Raw genomic sequence first — 22,702 nt, forward strand, 5'->3', positions numbered from 1 at the left:
GAGATTAATATTGGCCTTTGGGCTTGTGTGCCAGTCCTAAGCGTGCCATCTCTCTCTCTCAGATAGTGGGCCATAGAAAGCCTATTTATTTTTTATTTTTTTTAATGGGTTTATAAATTTTCCCTGGGAAAAAAAAAAAAAGTGGGAGATTAATATTGGCCTCTGGGCTTGTGTGCCAGTCCTGAGCGTGCCATCTCTCTCACAAATAGTGGGCCATAGAAAGCCTATTTATTTATTTTTTTTTGGTTTTATAAATTCTCCCTTAAAAAAAAAGGGAGATTAATATTGGCCTTTGGGCTTGTGTGCCAGTCCTAAGCGTGCCATCTCTCTCTGTCTCTCAGATAGTGGGCCATAGAAAGCCTATTTATTATTTTTTTTATTGGGTTTATAAATTTTCCCTGGAACAAAAAAAAAAAAGTGGGAGATAAATATTGGCCTCTGGGCTTGTGTGCCACTCCTGACTCCTGTGTGCGTCATCTCTCACTCAGTGGGCCATAGAAAGCCTTTTTTTGTTTTATTTGTTTTCTAAATTCTCCCTGAAAAAATCATTATATTTTCTTTGGTTTCTAAATTCTTCCTGAAAAAATCATTTTATTCTATTTTTTTTTTCCTAAAGTCTCCCTGAAAAAAAAAACAAAAAAAAACAAATCAGTGGGAGATTAATATTGCCCTTTCTCCTTGTGTGCCAGTCTTGACTCCTGGGTGTGCCATCTCTCTCTCTCTCTCTCTCCAATTGTGGGCCATAGAAAGCCTATTATTTTTTTAGCTTGATTTGGGTTCCAAAATCTACCTGAAAAAATCACTACATCAATCAGTGGGAGATAAATATTGGCCTCTGGGCTTGTGTGCCACTCCTGACTCCTGTGTGCGTCATCTCTCACTCAGTGGGCCATAGAAAGCCTTTTTTTGTTTTATTTCTTTTCTAAATTCTCCCTGAAAAAATCATTTTATTTTATTTGGTTTCTAAATTCTTCCTCAAAAAATCATTTTATTCTATTTTTTTTTCCTAAAGTCTCCCTGAAAAAAAAACAAAAAAAAACAAATCAGTGGGAGATTAATATTGCCCTTTCTGCTTGTGTGCCAGTCTTGACTCCTGGGTGTGCCATCTCTCTCTCTCTCCAATTGTGGGCCATAGAAAGCCTATTATTTTTTTTAGCTTGATTTGGGTTCCAAAATCTACCTGAAAAAATCACTACATCAATCAGTGGGAGATAAATATTGGCCTCTGGGCTTGTGTGCCACTCCTGACTCCTGTGTGCGTCATCTCTCACTCAGTGGGCCATAGAAAGCCTTTTTTTGTTTTATTTGTTTTCTAAATTCTCCCTGAAAAAATCATTTTATTTTATTTGGTTTCTAAATTCTTCCTGAAAAAATCATTTTATTCTATTATTTTTTTTTCCTAAAGTCTCCCTTAAAAAAAAAAAAAAAATCAAATCAGTGGGAGATTAATATTTACATTTGTGCTTCAGTAACAGTCCTGCGTGTGTGGCATCTCTCTCATTTGTTGCCACCAACAACAGAGTGTGTAACATTGTGCCTGATTTTCGTTGTGGTCTCACTCACCTGTAAAGGGGTAGCTAAATCATACTGAAGTTATAGCTCACCGTGTAATTTGTGTGACAGCAACAAATACCGTTAGTTTGTTTACATTTTTAAAACAATGAGGAAGTATGGTGGAAGAGGTCGTGGCCGGGGGCATTCATTGTCAGCTGGTAATGAGGGTAGTGGTAGTGGTGGAGCATCAGCTGGTCGTGGGAAAAAAAATATTGCACCTAAGTCTGGAGCTGTGGAGCCAGGTTCGTCGTCTGGCTACACAAGGCCTCGAACGCTCCCTTTTCTGGGAGTAGGAAAACCGCTTTTAAAGCCGGAGCAGCAAGAGCAAGTTTTGGCTTATCTTGCTGACTCAGCCTCTAGCTCTTTTGCCTCCTCTCGTGAAACTGGTAAATGTCAAAGCAGCGCGTCGTTAGTGGATGTTCACGGTCAGGGACAAGTCGCTTCCTTGTCCTCTTCAGCAAAAACAGCAACAGAGAAGAATGCAGCAGGCGACACAACGGGTTACTCCATGGAGCTCTTTACACATACCGTCCCTGGCTTAGAAAGTGAAGCAGTTAACAGTCCATGCCCATTACAAGTTGAATCTGACATGGAGTGCACTGATGCACAGCCACAGCCAGACTACTATGCTGGTCCTTTGACTCAGACCACAACATTGCCCTCGCAGGGTGCTGATCAAGAATCAGACCCTGATGAGACTATGTTGCCCCATCACGAACGCTATACCACCGACCGACACGGTGACACAGACGAAGTTGCACACGAGCTACAAGAAGAGGTAATAGATGACCCAGTTCTTGACCCCGATTGGCAGCCATTGGGGGAACAGGGTGCAGGCGGCAGCAGTTCTGAAGCGGAGGAGGAGGGGCCGCAGCAGGCATCAACATCGCAACAGGTTCCATCTGCCGGGCCCGTATCTTGCCCAAAACGCGTGGCAAAGCCAAAACCTGTTGGAGGACAGCGTGGCCATCCGGTTAAAGCTCAGTCTGCAATGCCTGAAAAGGTATCCGATGCTAGAAAGAGTGCAGTCTGGCATTTTTTTAAACAACATCCAATTGATCAGCGCAAAGTCATCTGTCAAAAATGTTCAACTACCTTAAGCAGAGGACAGAATCTGAAAAGTCTCAATACAAGTTGCATGCATAGACATTTAACCACCATGCATTTGCAAGCCTGGACTAACTACCAAACGTCCCTTAAGGTTGTAGCACCCTCGGCCAATGAAGCTAGTCAGCAACGCAACATCCCTTCCGGCAGTGTAGGGCCACCATTTTCCGCACCACCTGCAGTATCTGTGCAGGTTTCTTTGCCAGGCCAAAGCAGTCAGGGTCAGGGAATCACCAGTTTCGTAGTAGGAAACACTGCATCTAGGGCACCGGTGGCAACAATACCATCTCCCACCGTCTCTCAGTCTGCCATGTCCACCGGCACCCCCGCTAGTTCCACGATCTCCAGCTCTCCAGTCCAGCTCACCCTACATGAGACTATGGTTAGAAAAAGGAAGTACTTAGCCTCGCATCCGCGTACACAGGGTTTGAACGCACACATAGCTAGACTAATCTCGTTAGAGATGATGCCCTACCGGTTAGTTGAAAGCGAAGCTTTCAAAGCCCTGATGGACTACGCTGTACCACGCTACGAGCTACCCAGTCAACACTTTTTTTCCAGAAAAGCCATCCCAGCCCTCCACCAGCATGTTAAAGAGCGCATCGTCCATGCACTCAGGCAATCTGTGAGCACAAAGGTGCACCTGACAACAGATGCATGGACCAGTAGGCATGGCCAGGGACGTTACGTGTCCATCACGGCACACTGGGTAAATGTGGTGGATGCAGGGTCCACAGGGGACAGCAAGTTTGGGACAGTTCTGCCTAGCCCACGGTCTAGGAAACAATTGGCTGTAGCCGTTCGCACCCCCTCCTCCTCCTCTTCGTCCTCCTGCAGAAGCGAGAGCTCGTCCACAGACCGCAGTCGCACAACCACTCCATCCGCAGCTGCCACTGTTGCACACCAGGTCTCCCATTATGGGGCAGCTACTGGCAAACGTCAGCAGGCTGTATTGGCTATGAAGTGTTTGGGCGACAAAAGACACACCGCGGAAGTTCTGTCCGAGTTCTTGCAGAAAGAAACGCAGTCGTGGCTGGGCACTGTAGATCTTGAGGCAGGCAAGGTAGTGAGTGATAACGGAAGGAATTTCATGGCTGCCATCTCCCTTTCCCAACTGAAACACATTCCTTGCCTGGCTCACACCTTAAACCTGGTGGTGCAGTGCTTCCTGAAAAGTTATCCGGGGTTATCCGACCTGCTCCTCAAAGTGCGTGGACTTTGCTCACATATCCGCCATTCGCCCGTACACTCCAGCCGTATGCAGACCTATCAGCGTTCTTTGAACCTTCCCCAGCATCGCCTAATCATAGACGTTGCAACAAGGTGGAACTCAACACTGCACATGCTTCAGAGACTGTGTGAACAGAGGCGGGCTGTTATGTTTTTGTGGGAGGATACACATACACGGGCAGGCAGTAGGATGGCAGACATGGAGTTGTCAGGTGTGCAGTGGTCGAAGATTCAAGACATGTGCCAAGTCCTTCAGTGTTTTGAGGAATGCACACGGCTGGTTAGTGCAGACAACGCCATAATAAGCATGAGCATCCCCCTAATGCGTCTGCTGATGCAAAGTTTAACGCACATAAAGGATCAGGCGTCTGCAGCTGAGGAAGAGGAAAGCCTTGATGACAGTCAGCCATTGTCTGGCCAGGGCAGTGTACAGGACGAGGTAGCGGGCGAAGAGGAGGAGGAGGACGAGGAGGATGATGGGGATGATTATATTTTTAATGAGGAAGCTTTTCCGGGGCCACTGGAAATTGGTGGCGCGGCAAGGCCGGGTTCTGGTTTTTTGAGGGACACAAGTGACGTGGATTTGCCTGAAACTGCCCCTCAACCAAGCACAACCGCAGATTTGAGAACTGGAACTTTGGCCCACATGGCGGATTATGCCTTACGTATCCTCAAAAGGGACACACGCATAACTAAAATGATGAATGATGACGATTACTGGTTGGCCTGCCTCCTTGATCCTCGCTATAAAGGCAAATTGCAAAATATAATGCCACATGAGAACTTGGAACTAATATTAGCAACCAAACAATCAACTCTTGTTGACCGTTTGCTTCTGGCATTCCCTGCACACAGCGCCCGTGATCGTTCTCACACGAGCTGCAGGGGCCAGCAGACCAGAGGAGTTAGAGGGGCAGAAATCAGAAGTGGCGTTGGCCAGAGGGGTTTTCTGACCAGGTTGTGGAGTGATTTTGCTATGACCGCAGACAGGACAGGTACTGCAGCATCAATTCAAAGTGACAAGAGACAACATTTGTCCAGTATGGTTACAAACTATTTTTCATCCCTTATCGATGTTCTCCCTCAACCGTCATTCCCATTTGATTACTGGGCATCAAAATTAGACACCTGGCCAGAATTGGCAGAATATGCATTGCAGGAGCTTGCTTGCCCGGCAGCTAGTGTCCTATCAGAAAGAGTATTCAGTGCTGCAGGTTCAATACTAACAGAAAAAAGGACTCGTCTGGCTACCCAAAATGTAGATGATCTAACCTTCATTAAAATGAACCACAACTGGATTTCGAAATCTTTTGCCCCACCTTGCCCGGCTGACACCTAGCTTTCCTATGAAAAGGTCTTGCCTGTGGACTATTCTGAATGCCTTTTCCAATCTCGTAATTTTCTGCACCTGATTGTCCAGCATACGACATGTTTACACCTCACTAAATGGCCAAACTCCCCACACGGGGCCGTGGTATCGACACTTGGCGACAGCACCCGTGAGAGTGCAGTTTGTCTGAAGAGGTGGGTGAGCCCGCTTTTGGTCGACGGCACTGCCACTGGGTCCCTCCTAGTACAATAAAGTGTCTCTGGCGGTGGTGGTGCGCACCCAACGTCAGACACACCGTTGTAATATGAGGGGCCCTGGGCCTGTACCGCCGGCCACAAGACAGTTTCCCCCCACCCCAGCTCAAACAGTGCTCTACCACTTGCAAAATTATCTCACAGCTCCACCAATGTTTAGTCTATGCGCTGACATCCTTCAATGCCTGCCACTGACAATACCATTGTATTGACATTTTTGTTATGTTAGGCCTTCGATGCCTGTCTGTGGTCACTCCTTCCACTAGGCCTCCACTGACCACACCACTGCTGCCCGTGTACCCCTGTAACCAATTTAAAATTGCCTACAGCCATGTGTTATTATTTTAGGCCTTCGATGCCTGTCTGCGGTCACTCCTTCCACTAGGCCTCCACTGACCACACCACTGCTGCCCGTGTACCCCTGGAACCAATTTAAAATTGCCTACAGCCATGTGTTATTATTTTAGGCCTTTGATGCCTGTCTGCGGTCACTCCTTCCACTAGGCCTCCACTGACCACACCACTGCTGCCCGTGTACCCCTGTAACCAATTTAAAATTGCCTACAGCCATGTGTTATTATTTTAGGCCTTCGATGCCTGTCTGCGGTGACTCCTTCCACTAGGCCTCCACTGACCACACCACTGCTGCCCGTGTACCCCTGGAACCAATTTAAAATTGCCTACAGCCATGTGTTATTATTTTAGGCCTTCGATGCCTGTCTGCGGTCACTCCTTCCACTAGGCCTCCACTGACCACACCACTGCTGCCCGTGTACCCCTGTAACCAATTTAAAATTGCCTACAGCCATGTGTTATTATTTTAGGCCTTCGATGCCTGTCTGCGGTCACTCCTTCCACTAGGCCTCCAATGACCACACCACTGCTGCCCGTGTACCCCTGGAACCAATTTAAAATTGCCTACAGCCATGTGTTATTATTTTAGGCCTTCGATGCCTGTCTGCGGTGACTCCTTCCACTAGGCCTCCACTGACCACACCACTGCTGCCCGTGTACCCCTGTAACCAATTTAAAATTGCCTACAGCCATGTGTTATTATTTTAGGCCTTCGATGCCTGTCTGCGGTGACTCCTTCCACTAGGCCTCCACTGACCACACCACTGCTGCCCGTGTACCCCTGGAACCAATTTAAAATTGCCTACAGCCATGTGTTATTATTTTAGGCCTTCGATGCATGTCTGCGGTCACTCCTTCCACTAGGCCTCCACTGACCACACCACTGCTGCCCGTGTACCCCTGTAACCAATTTAAAATTGCCTACAGCCATGTGTTATTATTTTAGGCCTTCGATGCCTGTCTGCGGTCACTCCTTCCACTAGGCCTCCACTGACCACACCACTGCTGCCCGTGTACCCCTGGAACCAATTTAAAATTGCCTACAGCCATGTGTTATTATTTTAGGCCTTCGATGCCTGTCTGCGGTCACTCCTTCCACTAGGCCTCCACTGACCACACCACTGCTGCCCGTGTACCCCTGGAACCAATTTAAAATTGCCTACAGCCATGTGTTATTATTTTAGGCCTTCGATGCCTGTCTGCGGTCACTCCTTCCACTAGGCCTCCACTGACCACAGCACTGCTGCCCGTGTACCCCTGTAACCAATTTAAAATTGCCTACAGCCATGTGTTATTATTTTAGGCCTTCGATGCCTGTCTGCGGTCACTCCTTCCACTAGGCCTCCACTGACCACACCACTGCTGCCCGTGTACCCCTGGAACCAATTTAAAATTGCCTACAGCCATGTGTTATTATTTTAGGCCTTCGATGCCTGTCTGCGGTCACTCCTTCTACTAGGCCTCCACTGACCACACCACTGCTGCCCGTGTACCCCTGGAACCAATTTAAAATTGCCTACAGCCATGTGTTATTATTTTAGGCCTTCGATGCCTGTCTGCGGTGACTCCTTCCACTAGGCCTCCACTGACCACACCACTGCTGCCCGTGTACCCCTGGAACCAACATCAGAAAATATAAAAATAAGTATTTTGCTTATAAAAAAGAAAATACTGGAGAGATATCAAATGCAGACATTTTAACATTAAAAACAAACACATACAACAAAAATCTGGTACAGTACTAAAAATGGCCACCAGCTACAATAACTTTCTCCTGCAAGTAGTTAACTGAAAGGTTTTTTCAATTTTAAACACAGATATGGCATCCACCGAGTGTTGTCCTGTCGCGTCTTCTTTATATTATTGCCAAGAAGATGCAAAACAATGAAAATAATAAAATCATTATTTACCAAAAAAATAGAGTAAGCCAAAACCACATTGCAAATAAACATTCATTACAAATAAAGAAGCAGGGCGCGTCCGAGGGTGAGTATATACCTAATAAGAATATAATCACCCTCGGACGCGCCCTGCTTCTTTCCGACAGCCTTCCTTCCTAAGAATCAGCCCTTCCGTGGTGTAGAGAGAGGGTTTGTTACACTCCAAGGTGTTCCCCAGGTTGCCTTTCCTGAGCTTCGATCTTCCGGCTCTCGTTTAGTAGTTGTTGGAAACTACGCTGCATTAGGCCTACAAATTGGGTATGGGGTGTAGAGAGATGGTGTGTTACACTCCAAGGTGTTCCCCAGGTTTCCTCTCCATTGCTTCGATCTTCCGGCTCTCGTTTAGTAGTTGTTGGAAACTACGCTGCATTAGGCCTACAAATTTTGTATGGGGTGTAGAGAGATGGTGTGTTACACTCCAAGGTGTTCCCCAGGTTTCCTCTCCATTGCTTCGATCTTCCGGCTCTCGTTTAGTAGTTGTTGGAAACTACGCTGCATTGGGCCTACAAATTGGGTATGGGGTGTAGAGAGATGGTGTGTTCCACTGTAGAGAGATGGTGTGTTCCACTCCAAGGTGTTCCCCAGGTTTCCTCGCCAATGCTTCGATCATCATGCTCTCGTTTAGTAGTTGTTGGAAACTACGCTGCATTAGGCCTACAAATTGGGTATGGGGTGTAGAGAGATGGTGTGTTACACTCCAAGGTGTTCCCCAGGTTTCCTCTCCATTGCTTCGATCTTCCGGCTCTCATTTAGTAGTTGTTGGAAACTACGCTGCATTAGGCCTACAAATTGGGTATGGGGTGTAGAGAGATGGTGTGTTACACTCCAAGGTGTTCCCCAGGTTTCCTCTCCATTGCTTCGATCTTCCGGCTCTCGTTTAGTAGTTGTTGGAAACTACGCTGCATTAGGCCTACAAATTGGGTATGGGGTGTAGAGAGATGGTGTGTTACACTCCAAGGTGTTCCCCAGGTTTCCTCTCCATTGCTTCGATCTTCCGGCTCTCGTTTAGTAGTTGTTGGAAACTACGCTGCATTAGGCCTACAAATTGGGTATGGGGTGTAGAGAGATGGTGTGTTACACTCCAAGGTGTTCCCCAGGTTTCCTCTCCATTGCTTCAATCTTCCGGCTCTCGTTTAGTAGTTGTTGGAAACTACGCTGCATTAGGCCTACAAATTGGGTATGGGGTGTAGAGAGATGGTGTGTTCCACTGTAGAGAGATGGTGTGTTCCACTCCAAGGTGTTCCCCAGGTTTCCTCGCCAATGCTTCGATCATCATGCTCTCGTTTAGTAGTTGTTGGAAACTACGCTGCATTAGACCTACAAATTGGGTATGGGGTGTAGAGAGATGGTGTGTTCCACTCCAAGGTGTTCTCCAGGTTGCCTTTCCTGAACTTCTATCTTCAGGCTCTCATTAAATTGTGGTTAAACGGAACAACTGCATTTGGCGTACTAGTTGGTTTGGGGCCTACTATCGGTGTCTGCCGCTCCTTGCTGTTCTCCTGGTTTCCTGTCCTGAAATTCCGTTTTCAGGCGCTCGTTAAGTAGTTGTTAATGTTAGACTGCATTTGGCCTACTAGTTGGGTTGGGGCCTACTATCGGTGTCTGCCACTCCTTGCTGTTCTCCTCCACTGAACAAAGCTGTGCCGCCTGTTTACTACTGTTGCCAATTTTGAACTGCATTTCGACTACTTACTGATTTGGGCCTACTCTCTGTGTCAGCCTCTCATTCCAGTTGTCCTCCACTGCAATGCCCCCTGATTAGTCCTGTGTTACCAATTTTGAACTGCATTTAGCCCACTTTATTCTTTGGGCCTATATCTGTGTTTCCTCCTCATCCTGCCCATTGCCCAGCCAGTGATAGATGAGTCTGCTGGTACATTGACCCATAACGCAACATTTCCCGTGCACGCTACACTGCAAGATTGTGACCCTGCTGAAAGTCAGGTCCCCCTTCCCGCATACCATACCACCTTACACGGGGACAAACAGGAAGGTGCAGATGAAAGTGCAGGTTCCTTCATCAGGTGGGGGGAGGAATACTAGTTGGCGACGTCACTGGCACAGGGCCTCTCATGGTACGCAAAATTGTTGCTGCCGGTGGGAGGCGCCCCCGCCGTGCAAACACACCGCTGTACTTTGAGGGGCCCTGTGCCAGTGCCAATGCCAACGAGTGGGCCCCCCCTGCTTGCTCAGGTTCACAGCACTTGCAAAGTTGAAATACTTACCTCTCCCTGCTCCACTGCCGTGACATGGTCCAGATTTCCTGGGCCCACTAATTACTTGAACCAGCCCTACCCACAACTTTAGCCAAATGACCCCCAATTTCAAATGCCTTCCAATTATTATAAGGTAAATTACGCTTGACAAGCTTCATTAAGAAGAATGGATGGTTTTGACATTAAAATGGGCACTCTAGGTGTTTTCCTGGCCCCCACTCACTACCGACTATGCTGCCCCATTGACTTGCATTGGGTTTCGTGTTTCGGTCGATCCCGACTTTACGTCATAATCGGCCGATTTCACTCGACCCGACTTTTGAGATAGTCGGGTTTCGCGAAACCCGGCTCGACTCTAAAAAGGTCAAGGTCGCTCAACTCTACTCACCACCTCTCGTGGTAGCCTGTTCCACTCATTGACCACTCTCACTGTCAAAAAGTTTTTTCTAATCTGTATCTTCTCCCTTTCAGTTTCATTCCATTGCTTCTTGTATTTACTTGTGCAAATGAGAATAAGGATGGTCTGCAGCGCCCCAGGGTCCTGGTCGTTGCAGTAATGTCATTCTTCCACCAGGGGGAGTGATGTTACATCTGAAGGCAATAAAGGAGATCACTTTACCAGGTATCACAAACCATTCAACACACTTCACACTCTTCACAATTAGGTAAAGCTGGTGGTCTGGATAGGAAGTCCGTCAGAAGCTGACTGGGCTTCACCCAGGCAGCACCTGTCAGGCAGCCAGAGGAAAGGAGGAACATCTAGCAGCTGCAGACAGGGGGGTCCCTGACAGGGGTGGGAGCCTGTCGGAGGCCTAGACGGAAGGCCACGGAGCTGCGTCGGCCCGGCGTGCGGCAGCATCCTAATGAAGGACACAAAAGAGAATTGTATTGTAGAGGGTGAGAAACGAAGTCACAGCAAAAGGAGAGGAAACCAAAAGGAATTCTGCCCTGTAAAAGGCTGCTTCCTTCTGAGGCGCAGGAATCCGGTAGCCAGAACACCGAGGGAGTAAGGATCTCTACGCTTTACTTCAGAGACTGGCAGGACAGTTAATTGCACATTGCTAATCCGCACCTATACCCAGGAGGCCCGGTGGCAACTTGTGGGGGCTGGGGCGTGCTAGAGTCCCTGTAAAAAGCGGATGTTATAATATCCCGATAATACTATAAAGGTAAAATCATTATTATACTATATTGATTATGTCATATTCATGATGATGGCATAATGCTATATTAATGATGTGATAATTATGTCAAAATGATGGATGTATATTAGTAATGAAAGACCACAGCACTTTAGAAACTGCTGATGTTAGTCTACGAAGTAGCACAGCATGATAATTGATGGGGCGGAATGGTGCACTGTGCTCTTAGCCACGCCACGTTTGCACCAGAGCGCCCTAATTTGCATATAAAAATGCATTTTCTGAAAAACTAAGCAAGTAACGAACGCCATGATTTTTATGGGAGCTAAAACCCATAAAGGACTATATAAGCAGTTTAGATCAAGTGTTAGAGGTGACGGTCTCCTTTTAAACTATAATGCCCGGTATGCTCCCCCTTGCAGTGACTGTTGACAAAGTTAATTTTATCAATTAACAATATGAAATGGATTTGATGCTCTAGACCTTAAACCATTGTTAAAACAAAATGTTTTTAAAAGGTGGACTTTCACTCTAAGAAAGATATGGCGGAACCATTTTTCAAGTAATTATTTAAAAGCAATAATTGAAATCGATATCAAAGTAGAGCTAAAACGACAGACATATATCACAGAGTTACAGATTAGCCAGATATTAACAAACTTCCTAACTTCGGCCAATACAAACCAAATAGAACAAAATATGGCACTGCTGCCATTTCCATCCAACTGCATGGCACAATGCCAGGATTTCACCCATCAGAACGACCTTAGTTTCGACAGGACTCCATGTTGATTGGTAAAATCTTAGTGATAATCCCAACAGAAGGAGACGTGCGGCACTCGCCATATGCAATGTTTCCTTCTTTATCATTGTTAATTGATAGAAATAGACACTTGGCGCGACACGTTACGCAAAATGACCACAGAAACGGTGAGTGATGTGACATGGCCTTTGTCTGTAGCGCGTCTCTTTGTTGGAATTATACTCCATCAATAGTTCTCATTGTGAATGAGTTATGTCAACGCTGCGCACACCCGTAATTTTTGGCTCCAGATTTCCCTGACACATTCATCACTAAGTAAGAGAATCTCCCGGATTAAGATTATATAACCTCCTGTGCCGTGTCCTAGAGTGCAGACACCAAATCTGGTAAATCCTCCTAGTCTGTACAGTACTTTCCTCTTATGGCAAGATTAGCTAAATTACCAATCTGTCTGTAGCAGCTTTAGCAATGGGGTAGATCAATTCCTCCTGTAGAGCCCCCTAAATGCTGTTCCCCACCCCTATGAAACTATTCAAGACATCTCTATTTGAAGATTTGGGTTCATTACCATCTGCTAGACCCCATGAGGTCTTCATAACCTTAAACACCCCTTGTTCTAATTGCTGACCTTTTAATGTCCAAGTCTGGAGAGCTGAGATCCTTCATGTGCCTCAGTCTGAGATCAGAACATTCCTTGGAAGAAGTACAAGAAGGGTGTTAACGCCTGCAGTCTGTACTCGAATCCAGCCAGAACAAACTTGTCTCTCTGGCCAGAACACTGCAGCTTAAAAGTTGGCTGGTGATTATTAATCTCATCGCATCCTCATTTTTTACTTACTTTACTACTATCGATGCGATGCTGTTTTCTGCTATGGTTAACGTAAACTTTCCAAAAAGTAGAGAAAGAATGTAGCCAGACAATGATCACACTTTCCTGAGTGCACCCTTCCCCCAAAACAATCATAGCAAGACTCTGTAAAGGTTCATTTACATCCACATTCCTGTATCCATATACACTGGCCAAGGCAGAGAGGCTCCTGTGTCCTCCATGGCACGCACCATCTGGGCACATTTGGCAGCAGTTACTTGGATTTATTCATGTATAAGGTGCCATCTCGCAGAAAAATAAGTGAACATAGGATTATCGCTGTGGAACTTGGCAAGCATGAATATTCGGGATTAATGAGTGATATTTAGAACTGCTGATACTATGTTTGCCCTGCACATATCTGTGACATAACCCAACAGGAAAAGTCTTTTTACTGCACACTAATCAGAGCAAAGCCATGTGGATCACTGGTAAAGAGCTGCACAGGAATAGATAACCTTCCTCAGAAGAAATGCTCCTAGAAAAGAAGAGTTATTTACCCACGGATTAAGACAGAGATACCACTAATAAGATTAGAGCCCTTGTACACAATGTATGGAGCCAGAACTAGCACAGACCAGAGCAGAAGCAGCCAGGATTAAAGAGACAAGTGCCATTGTGGTATCTAACTGTGTGAAGTTAAATAGTAACTGCACTTTTTCCATAAATCAATAGTACTAGTGAAGATAAGAAGCTTAAGATATATATATCTCTATCCCATAAAAGAAACAAAATGCTTTTTCCACTGATCAGTCTGCATAGATTATTCACTCAAAAACACAAAAAAAACAACCCTCAAATCTGTCTACAAACCGTATGCAATGCCTATAAAAGCCTATGGAACAGGGAAGAAAAAGATAGCACACAACTTCTGAAAATGCAGAATACTAATTATGTAATGAATGAAAAGTCTTATTCATTTGCGGATTCTCTGTGGATCCGTAGGGTTTTTTTTGCAGTGCAGAAATGCTGCAGATCTGCAAGTGATCTACAGTACAATGTAAATCAATGAGAAAAAAAAGAAAACACTGTGTAGATCGTGCAAAAAATTCTGTGCGGAAACGCTGCGGATTAAAAGTAGCAGCATGTCACTTTTTTGCAGATCTGCAGCGTTTTTTTGTACCCATTCCATTATAGAAATTCCGCAAGGGTTTAAAAAAAAAAAAAAAAAAACGCTGAAAATCCGCAAAAATAAAATGCAGCACAACCGCACAAAAAAAAACCCGCTGCGGATCCGCACAAAAAACGTGACAAATCCACAGCTGCGTTTTCTGCCAAGACATGCAGAATCTGCACCAGAAATTCCTAAGGCTAATTCGCAACGTGTGCACATGGCCTTAGATGTGAAAGCAGACATGAAGCTTTATGGTAAGAAATGCCAAGAACCATGTACTTCGGAGCGCTCTTTATAGGTCTTGCAGCACATAACGGAAAATACACAAGGTCATGTGGGCCCAAGGTTTACAGATTCATATTATGGTGCGAATAGAAAGCCAAGGGGCCTGTAAAGTAACACATACTAAAGGCACAGGTTCATTCTCATTAATCCATGCAGTCTGTAAGAAATACATTTGTATTTATCAGATGTTGCATTTTCCCTTGAAAGATGACAGCACTAATGATGCAATGGCACATGTGGCTCCAATAAGCCTATCATTCAGAACCCAAGGTCTTTCTTAGGCCAGTCTCACACGTCCAGAGAATTCAGGTACCGGAAAAATTAGTACCGGAATTATCCGTGTGATTTTCGTGAACATCAGTGTGGCACACGTGCGGCAGCCGTGTGCCAACTGGGTACCACACGGACCGTGCAGGAGACAGTGCTACAAGTAAGCGCTGTCCCCTGCATCTGGTGCTGAAGCGGCCATGCATATCTTCTTTCCAGCAGCGTTCGCTGGAGAGAAGATATGAAAACCCCCTTTTTTTTTCTTCCTTGTTTAATATAAAGATCCCTGTCTCCGCCCCCCTCCCACCCCTGTGCGCCCCCCCGCTGTTAAAATACTCACCCGCTCCCTCACAGCGTCCTCTCCGCACCTTCTCCTGTATGAGCGGTCACTTGGGGCTGCTTATTACAGTAATGAATATGCGGCTCCACTCCCATAGGGATCTTTAAACACGAGGACAAAAAAAAAAAAAAGGGATTTTTCATATCTTCTTTCCAGCGAACGCTGCTGGAAAGAAGATATGAATGGCCGCTTCAGCACCAGATGCAGGGGACAGCGCTCATCTCTAGCGCTGTCTCCTGCACGCTCCGTGTGGTACCCAGTCGGCACACGTGTGCCACACTGATGTACCACAGGAGCACACAGATAATTCCGGTACCGATTTTTCCGGTACCAGAATTATCTGGACGTGTGAGACTGGCCTTACTATGAACAGAAACGAGGATTGCTTACACCAGGGCGAATTGCTGAACAGGCACTTTCATCAGCTCTGAGGACTTCATCATTCAGTAGCAATCTGTATGGACTATAAACAGGGAATCACCTCATTTTCTCTTTTAAATTAGATCTAAATTTTGGCTACTGGTGAAAGGCGAGGGCTTTGACTTGGGAAGTGCCCATGTAATCTGATGATTTCCATATACATAGTTGGCCAAACCGAACCAGTTCAGAGGGACCAGTTACAGATCCTGTGTGTACAGAGCTTGGGTTCTCCCTCACAAGATATGGGATGGAAGGAGAATTGGGCATGTTGATTTTTAACCTTTGATCCATTTCTGCTCCGGAGATGGGCATCCACTGAAGTGGCTTACACCACTCTACCATTGAAAATTCAGCCATGCCGAGCCAAGAAATCTGCATTATGCAAATCAATGTCTCCTGTACATGATGAAATTATACTTCCTGTAGTCTGCAAGACACCCATAGAGGTGCATTGGGCCCATTTCATTTTTAGACATTCAGCCCTCCCCCCACCAGACTTGTACTATGGCGCCATTCTTCCTGGCATCATTAGCTACACATATTGTTGACAATGGGGGATTGTATAACACACGGGTCTCTGCCGACATGCAGCCCCTTACAAATCTTGGGTACCACACTGAAGAACAATGGTTATTAAACCACTACAATTTGTGATGGTTTCATCAGTAATTTTATACTGGCTGCCAGCAAGGTTTCCATCTCCCTTCTACTTTCACGAGCCGCTTATTGAGCAATAAAATGCGTCTGGCAAACAAGACCAAAACCAAATTGCATTACACATTTCTATAAAAACAGTCATACACAGATTTAACCATTAAAAAAAAAAATTCCAATTTTTTATTTCTTAGATTATAAAATCAAAAGTTTGCTAAAACATTATATACATATATTCATGTGGTTTGAAAAGGCAGTAAAAACACATTTATCACGCACTGTACATAATATAGGCTTCCTGCATTTAGACAGTACAACACTGATCATGTAATTTGTTAGATCTAAAACCGCACGATATTAAATAGGTTTTATGGTTGTAAATAAATTAATTATTTAAGAGAGTCCCTTTTAAATAGATATAAATAAAGAGAGGTTTGTGCAAAGTCTTGATGTGGTCCGGTTTCAAGTCGTACAATGTATATAGTGTTCCGATCCATAGGACCAATGATATCAACGAAAAGTTCATTCATACGTTAATGTGCAGATTGGAGTTTAGCTGCTCGTAATGAAACGGTCTGGCGTCCATACGTTCCGGCTGCTTTGTTTTCAAAGGCTGCGACCATCTGCTTGGCTACCTCATCAAAAAAGACAGTGGCCAAGTGAGAATGGAGAAGAGACTTGAATTCAAATGACACCTGCAAGGCAAATAGTGAGAAACCTGATCAGAACCAAAGGTAACAATGACCGACAAGACCAACAATTTTTATCTACCGCTTTACCATTAATGACTCTCCAGCTATTGCAAAACTACAGGGAGATTTTGTTTCAAAACAGTTGAACTACGAGTTTGCAGACTAAAGCTTAGAATAAAAAAAAAGTCAATATGTATCCCTGTATGAGACTCGGGCTGGAATACACTAGTAATTCTTTTCTCATTGCAAATGTCTGGTCCTATCCTAACCCCAGTGTCAATGATAGGCATCATACGACTACTTACAAAGAATTCAAGCTTGCAGGTGTCCGGGCGTCCAGGTAATCCTGGCCCAAATCTCCACACTGTCTCAAGATGACTGAACAACTTCCCATCATTGCAGACAGCCTGTGCCAACGAAAAAAAAAAAAAGGAATTCGAAAGAGACCAAAAATGTTGATTGTCTTCCTACATAAGGCATATGCTAGCAAATACGGGAAAGTTTTGTTAAACAGTATCTCACTAAGGTAACAAACTGGTTTAAGTTGGCAAGAGGATTTCCACCTTTGCCTTTGTTCAGAGACTTAACTAAAGATCTCTTGTACAGACCGGCACCATGAAGAACAAAGGTCAGACCACATGTCAGACAGCGGAGGCTTGGCCGTACAAAGTCCATAGAGATGACTTTTTCCCGGAATCTTACATCATGCGAACAAAGAACCTTTCACCTCATTGCCATTTAGGGTGTAGGTATGCATGCCAATGATATAGCATATGCCGACACAAGGGTGGTATAGGCTACAGAATGGCTTCTCTGATCAAAATGTCTATATTCAAACCTTAGCAAAGCCAGACGGAATAATAAAAATAAACATTTACAGAAGAAGAAAAGAGCTCACCCGAATTTGATGGTTTGGTTTAATGTATATTTCAGAGATGTAACGCTCCACGATGGGTGGGAAGCCAACTTCTAGCTCAGCTCGGGTCACTCCGTTGCGGCTGGACAAGACTTTTGAACTGTTGCACCAAGGCACAAACATCTTGTAGTCTTCCACATTTGCAACAATGTCAAACATTTGATTTATTGAATACCTAAAACGAAATAAATGCCATTATATTAGATTGTGTTATACAGTACATGAAAATCATAATGAAAATAGTTATGGCTGCCTCTGTAGGAAAGTCCGAAAGACACAAATGTACTTCCTTATTATAAAAAGAAGGAAGCGGCAGGTTATAGCCCACTAGGCCAGCTGGCAAATACCAGCTGCTCCATCCACCCTATACTGGAGAACGAGAAGACAGTCCATGTAAATTCCTCGTTCTGTGGGGGATCCCAGTGGTGGGCCGCACAGTGATCTAACAAGGTCTGTAGACCCAAGCAGCCCCTGAACTACCTTTCTGCCTCTCCTCCAACCAGATTACTACTTACCCCAACACTTTGGATTCTGTATACTCCATCCTTTTGCTTCCCAGGATGGGTGCAACAAGGTTCAGGAAGGATCTCGTGGGTACATGGACTGGAGATGATGGAGGTAGTGGTGTACATTGTGAAGCGAGTATTCCACAGGAGCTCAGATGTCTGAAATAGATGCAAAAGAAAAAAAAGTCAGAAACAAAGAAGAAAAAAATCCTTGTACAAGTCAAAAGGTCAATCTGAAGAATGTGCTTTGGTAAGAATATCTCAGATCCCCCATCATGGGGACAGAATTTCCCGACTTGCTGGAAAGTAAGAGCCTGCAGCGCTATTCATATGCACCAGACTGGTTTCTACACCTGAAGTTCCACTGCAGTCCCCTCAGAGCGCAGACAATGGCTCTTAGCCTCAGTTTTTAAACTTTTTTTTTTTTTTTTTTTTAAGAATAGTACCTCTTATTTTGCCACTAACATAACATTGCTATTTTCTAAACCAGAAGCCTGCATCCTCTGAAGCTACAACATATGCTGGGACTTGTGGTTTGCTACCGGATGCAGACCACTGGTAATGCTGGCAGCAGTACAGTCTGTGGAAGGCATTTTCCTGTACACGCGGCATTGTTCTCGGAGTCACCATGTCATGACACTTCCCTTCCAGGAAACCGTGAGTTACTGCACACTACAATAGGCTGGCTCTACAAGTTTATTCACACTCGCTCTCCGGAAAGCACCAAATACCTAAACCCAAACGGATCACAATCGTCACAATATGAGATCTCATGTCTAGGACTGGATCCATAATACTGACGGCTGTAGACTCCTGTTTTATCTAACAGTGGCATACAATGGAGCAAAGGCTCGGCAGCTGAGAGTGTCTCCTGGGCCAAGTACGGAGCCCGCGTGCCATAGTGGGTCAGGGCAACCGGTTAGAGTTCGGATTGCAATCTAGGAAGATTTAACATGGACGCACGCCATCAGGGGGATATATAGGGCAGGTGGGATGCTTCGTGTCCTATAATGTAACTGAGAACATTTTCAAATTACACAACTATCCAAAAAGGTTTAATGTATTTCTCTATATTTGCCCCGTATTCACATGTAAAGCGCCATGGAATAAATGGCGCTATAAAAATGTATAATAATAATAAAAAGGTTCTCTTCACCCTGGGTGTATTTTTTTTTCTTTACCAGGGAAGCAGACAGTCATGGGTTTTAAAATTATAGAAAAGGACAGAATACCAAGTCTGAGTATAGATGATCAATGGCCAAATAATTAAAGTCTAAATCTCTGCTGGGCCAAACTACGAAAAGGAAAAGGTATCAAGAGTGCTCGCTTGGCAGATGCCAAGATCACGGAGTACGGACTCTAGAAAATCGAATCTGTCAAAGTTCAAGTTGCTTCTCTCCTATCTGTGGGAAATTCGGAGAAACTTCCCCCTGCAGGGGCCTCATCACGAGGTTTAAAAAATGCCATTAGTCTAGAAGTGTTCTGCGAGTTCCAGGAATAGTCCAAGGAGGTCCTCCCTCCCCAGACATCATCATCTCACAAAGGAAAGGCCAGCTGTCCGCCGTGGCCTGACCAATGAGAGTGAATGAGCGGCTCCCACCTCCCACCAGTGACAGAATACTAGGATGTGCCAATTACTGCTGGGGCCGGGTACTGAGCCCCTGGGGCCGATCTGACCTAATACAGCAGACAAGATTAGGGGATCCACAGGTGACACGCTCAGGACCTCCCTGTAGGACCACCAAGGAGTTACATAAGGATGTAAGGGGCCATCTGTGCTGACCACATGTGCCACACTCACTCTGGGGTTATATAGTAGGATAGAGCCATGTAGCGCCACCTATAGGCCAGACAGGTAACGTGCCCCCATCCCAGGGACATCGCACGGCTGTGACTATCTGCCCACATCCCACAGGTGAGGTCGCCATGATAAGTGTGGGCACAGTGCGGCCACATCACAGCCACCAGAGGGTACAAGTCATCCAAACTCATCGGCAGCACGAGCCCAGATCCTGGGAAGATCTATTAACACTTCCCTGCCCAGAACGGCCATCCATAGCATGGCTGCCAAGTGCAGTCTTGTCTCAGTCACGGTTCAGCATACGCCTGGAGCCCACTGGTGACAGTAGTTATAGTATTCGCACAATGTGGCGGCGGCCGTAGCACCGGAGCGCTTAGTACTGGTCCTCGAGTCTCACCTGAGTCCTTGCCGCTTCCCGGCGCTCCTCAGCACCGCATGGCACGGCCGGCTCTCCGCCTCCAGCAGGGCTCGCAGCAGTACAGAGGCGCTTTTCCCGCAGTGTCCGGTCATGGCGGCTGTGTCTCGGTAGCTGAGCTCCTCACTAGTTACCGGCTTCTGAAATAATGAACCAGTTCCTCCGGAGAAGCTCAGTTTCCTTCTACGGACAAAGACCGGGCGATGTCGTCACGATAGGGGCGGGGTTTCCGTCTGAACTCCGCCCCGTGTTCTGTAGTGACCTGAGGAGTGCTGAGTCTCTGACCCGCATGCGCAGTGAGTGCAGGACAAGCAGCAAGCAAGTCAATGTACGCCGCCGCGCTTACCGGCTGTGTGCGCAGTGCTGGACTGGCAGTCAGTGCTTACCGGCTGTGTCTGCAGTGCAGGACTGGCAGTCAGTGCTTACCGGCTGTGTCTGCAGTGCAGGACTGGCAGTCAGTGCTTACCGGCTGTGTCTGCAGTGCAGGACTGGCAGTCAGTGCTTACCGGCAGTATGTGCAGTGCAGGATCAGCAGTCAGTGCTTACCGGCAGTATGTGCAGTGCAGGACCGGCAGTCAGTGCTTACCGGCAGTATGTGCAGTGCTGGACCGGCAGTCAGTGCTTACCGGCAGTATGTGCAGTGCAGGATCAGCAGTCAGTGCTTACCGGCAGTATGTGCAGTGCATGACCGGCAGTCAGTGCTTACCGGCAGTATGTGCAGTGCAGGATCAGCAGTCAGTGCTTACCGGCAGTATGTGCAGTGCAGGACCGGCAGTCACTGCTTACCGGCAGTATGTGCAGTGCAGGATCAGCAGTCAGTGCTTACCAGCTGTATGTGCAGTGCAGGACTGGCAGTCAGTGCTTACCGGCAGTATGTGCAGTGCATGACCGGCAGTCAGTGCTTACCGGCAGTATGTGCAGTGCATGACCGGCAGTCAGTGCTTACCGGCAGTATGTGCAGTGCAGGATCAGCAGTCAGTGCTTACCGGCAGTATGTGCAGTGCAGGACCGGCAGTCACTGCTTACCGGCAGTATGTGCAGTGCAGGATCAGCAGTCAGTGCTTACCGGCAGTATGTGCAGTGCAGGACTGGCAGTCAGTGCTTACCGGCAGTATGTGCAGTGCATGACCGGCAGTCAGTGCTTACCGGCAGTATGTGCAGTGCAGGATCAGCAGTCAGTGCTTACCGGCAGTATGTGCAGTGCTGGACCGGCAGTCAGTGCTTACCGGCAGTATGTGCAGTGCAGGATCAGCAGTCAGTGCTTACCGGCAGTATGTGCAGTGCAGGATCAGCAGTCAGTGCTTACCGGCAGTATGTGCAGTGCAGGACCAGCAGTCAGTGCTTACCGACAGTATGTGCGGTGCAGGATCAGCAGTCAGTGCTTACCAGCTGTATGTGCAGTGCAGGACCGGCAGTCAGTGCTTACCGGCTGCGTGCGCAGTGCTGGATCGGCAGTCAGTGCTTACCGGCTGCGTGCGCAGTGCAGGACCAGCAGTCAGTGCTTACCAGCTGTATGTGCAGTGCTTACCGGCTGTATGTGCAGTGCAGGACTGGCAGTCAGTGCTTACCAATTTTTTTTTACTGACTGATAGGAGAAACTTATTTTTTTTCACGTACAAGTATAAAAAAGCAAGTTTGAATGAGACCTATAGGGTTATTCCCATGTTAGCCCCTTATATTTCTATATGGCGGCCAAAGGGGCCATTTACATCATTCATTCTTTGAAGGAAGCCTTCCAGTCTTATAACTTCTGCAAACCAAGAATATTTGGAATCTGCTCTATTGTTCCCATTTGGTATTTGGATAATAAGGGCCAGTTGGGATTATTTGGCCAGTTGGGATTATTTTCAGTCCCTCCATCAGATCTTTGTAAAACACCCCATGATGCAGGTGGGGCACCTGGCCAAGAAAGGTGAAGGTTGCTGCCTGGGGCTTTACCATTTGTTTTCTGGTCACTTAGCATAGAAATGGCTACAAACATGGGATTTATGCTAATCCTGTTCATTGTGAGGCTCATGCATGTGCTAATAAGGATGCCAGGTACCACCGCATACTCTTAAGAATCTTTTTGTTCCGACAGATTGGTTTAGGGGGAATTCATTATGAAGGGAGTTTTAGATGTTACTTTTCTTTGTTGCTGCTTTGTTGTTATTTGCATCTAATGTATCAAACTGTACAATGAATGATAACAGTGGTGCTTCTTCACAATAAGGCCACGGTCACACTATCAGTATGTGGTCAGTATTGTACATCAGTATTTGTAAGCCAAAACCAGGAGTGCAACACAAGGGAAAGCTATAATAGAAACACCTCACCAAGTCTGTATTTTTGACCCACTCCTGGTTTTATCTAACAAATACTGATGTGAAATACTGACCACATACTGATAGTGTGACTGCAGCCTAACACTTCTGTCTAGAGATGAGTTTTCACATTTTACTCTTTGAAAAAGTTGTCAACTCACTCCTACCAGAATGAGATGGCAACTTTCAAAAAGTCACAGTTCATAAATCTAGGTTAAATCCTTATCTACA

The 22,702-nt window shown here is 46.1% G+C and overlaps 2 protein-coding genes across 2 annotated transcripts in view; both read right to left on the reverse strand.

The window, feature by feature from the left end:
* Nucleotides 1-12,598, reverse strand: part of MLX (MAX dimerization protein MLX) — a 123,880-nt gene extending 111,282 nt beyond the window's left edge. The window contains exon 1 of the mRNA XM_069751922.1: nt 12,519-12,598. The gene's annotated coding sequence lies outside the window, so the exon portion shown is untranslated. The remainder of the gene's footprint in view (nt 1-12,518) is intronic.
* Nucleotides 12,599-15,990: 3,392 nt separating this feature from the next.
* LOC138664894 (coenzyme Q-binding protein COQ10 homolog B, mitochondrial-like) lies at nt 15,991-20,371 on the reverse strand. Its single transcript, XM_069751924.1, has 5 exons — nt 20,151-20,371; nt 17,962-18,111; nt 17,429-17,621; nt 16,836-16,937; nt 15,991-16,533 (listed from the first exon to the last, which is right to left on the reverse strand). Exons 1-5 carry the CDS (start codon nt 20,261-20,263, stop codon nt 16,372-16,374), a joined length of 720 nt encoding a protein of 239 aa, XP_069608025.1. The 5' UTR covers nt 20,264-20,371; the 3' UTR covers nt 15,991-16,371.
* Nucleotides 20,372-22,702: the final 2,331 nt, after the last annotated feature.

This window comes from Ranitomeya imitator, chromosome 2 (genome assembly GCF_032444005.1).
Source record: "Ranitomeya imitator isolate aRanImi1 chromosome 2, aRanImi1.pri, whole genome shotgun sequence".
Lineage (NCBI taxonomy): Eukaryota > Metazoa > Chordata > Amphibia > Anura > Dendrobatidae > Ranitomeya > Ranitomeya imitator.

What these genes read in the sequence shown, in the direction of transcription:
- LOC138664894 (XM_069751924.1), bottom strand. Translation starts at nt 20,263, where the DNA reads ATGACCGGACACTGCGGGAAAAGCGCCTCTGTACTGCTGCGAGCCCTG. An exon ending in AACCAAACCATCAAATTCGG is followed by an intron (nt 16,938 to 17,428) that starts GTGAGCTCTTTT and finishes TCGTTGGCACAG; the next exon opens with GCTGTCTGCAATGATGGGAA. An exon ending in CCTGCAAGCTTGAATTCTTT is followed by an intron (nt 16,534 to 16,835) that starts GTAAGTAGTCGT and finishes TTTGCCTTGCAG; the next exon opens with GTGTCATTTGAATTCAAGTC.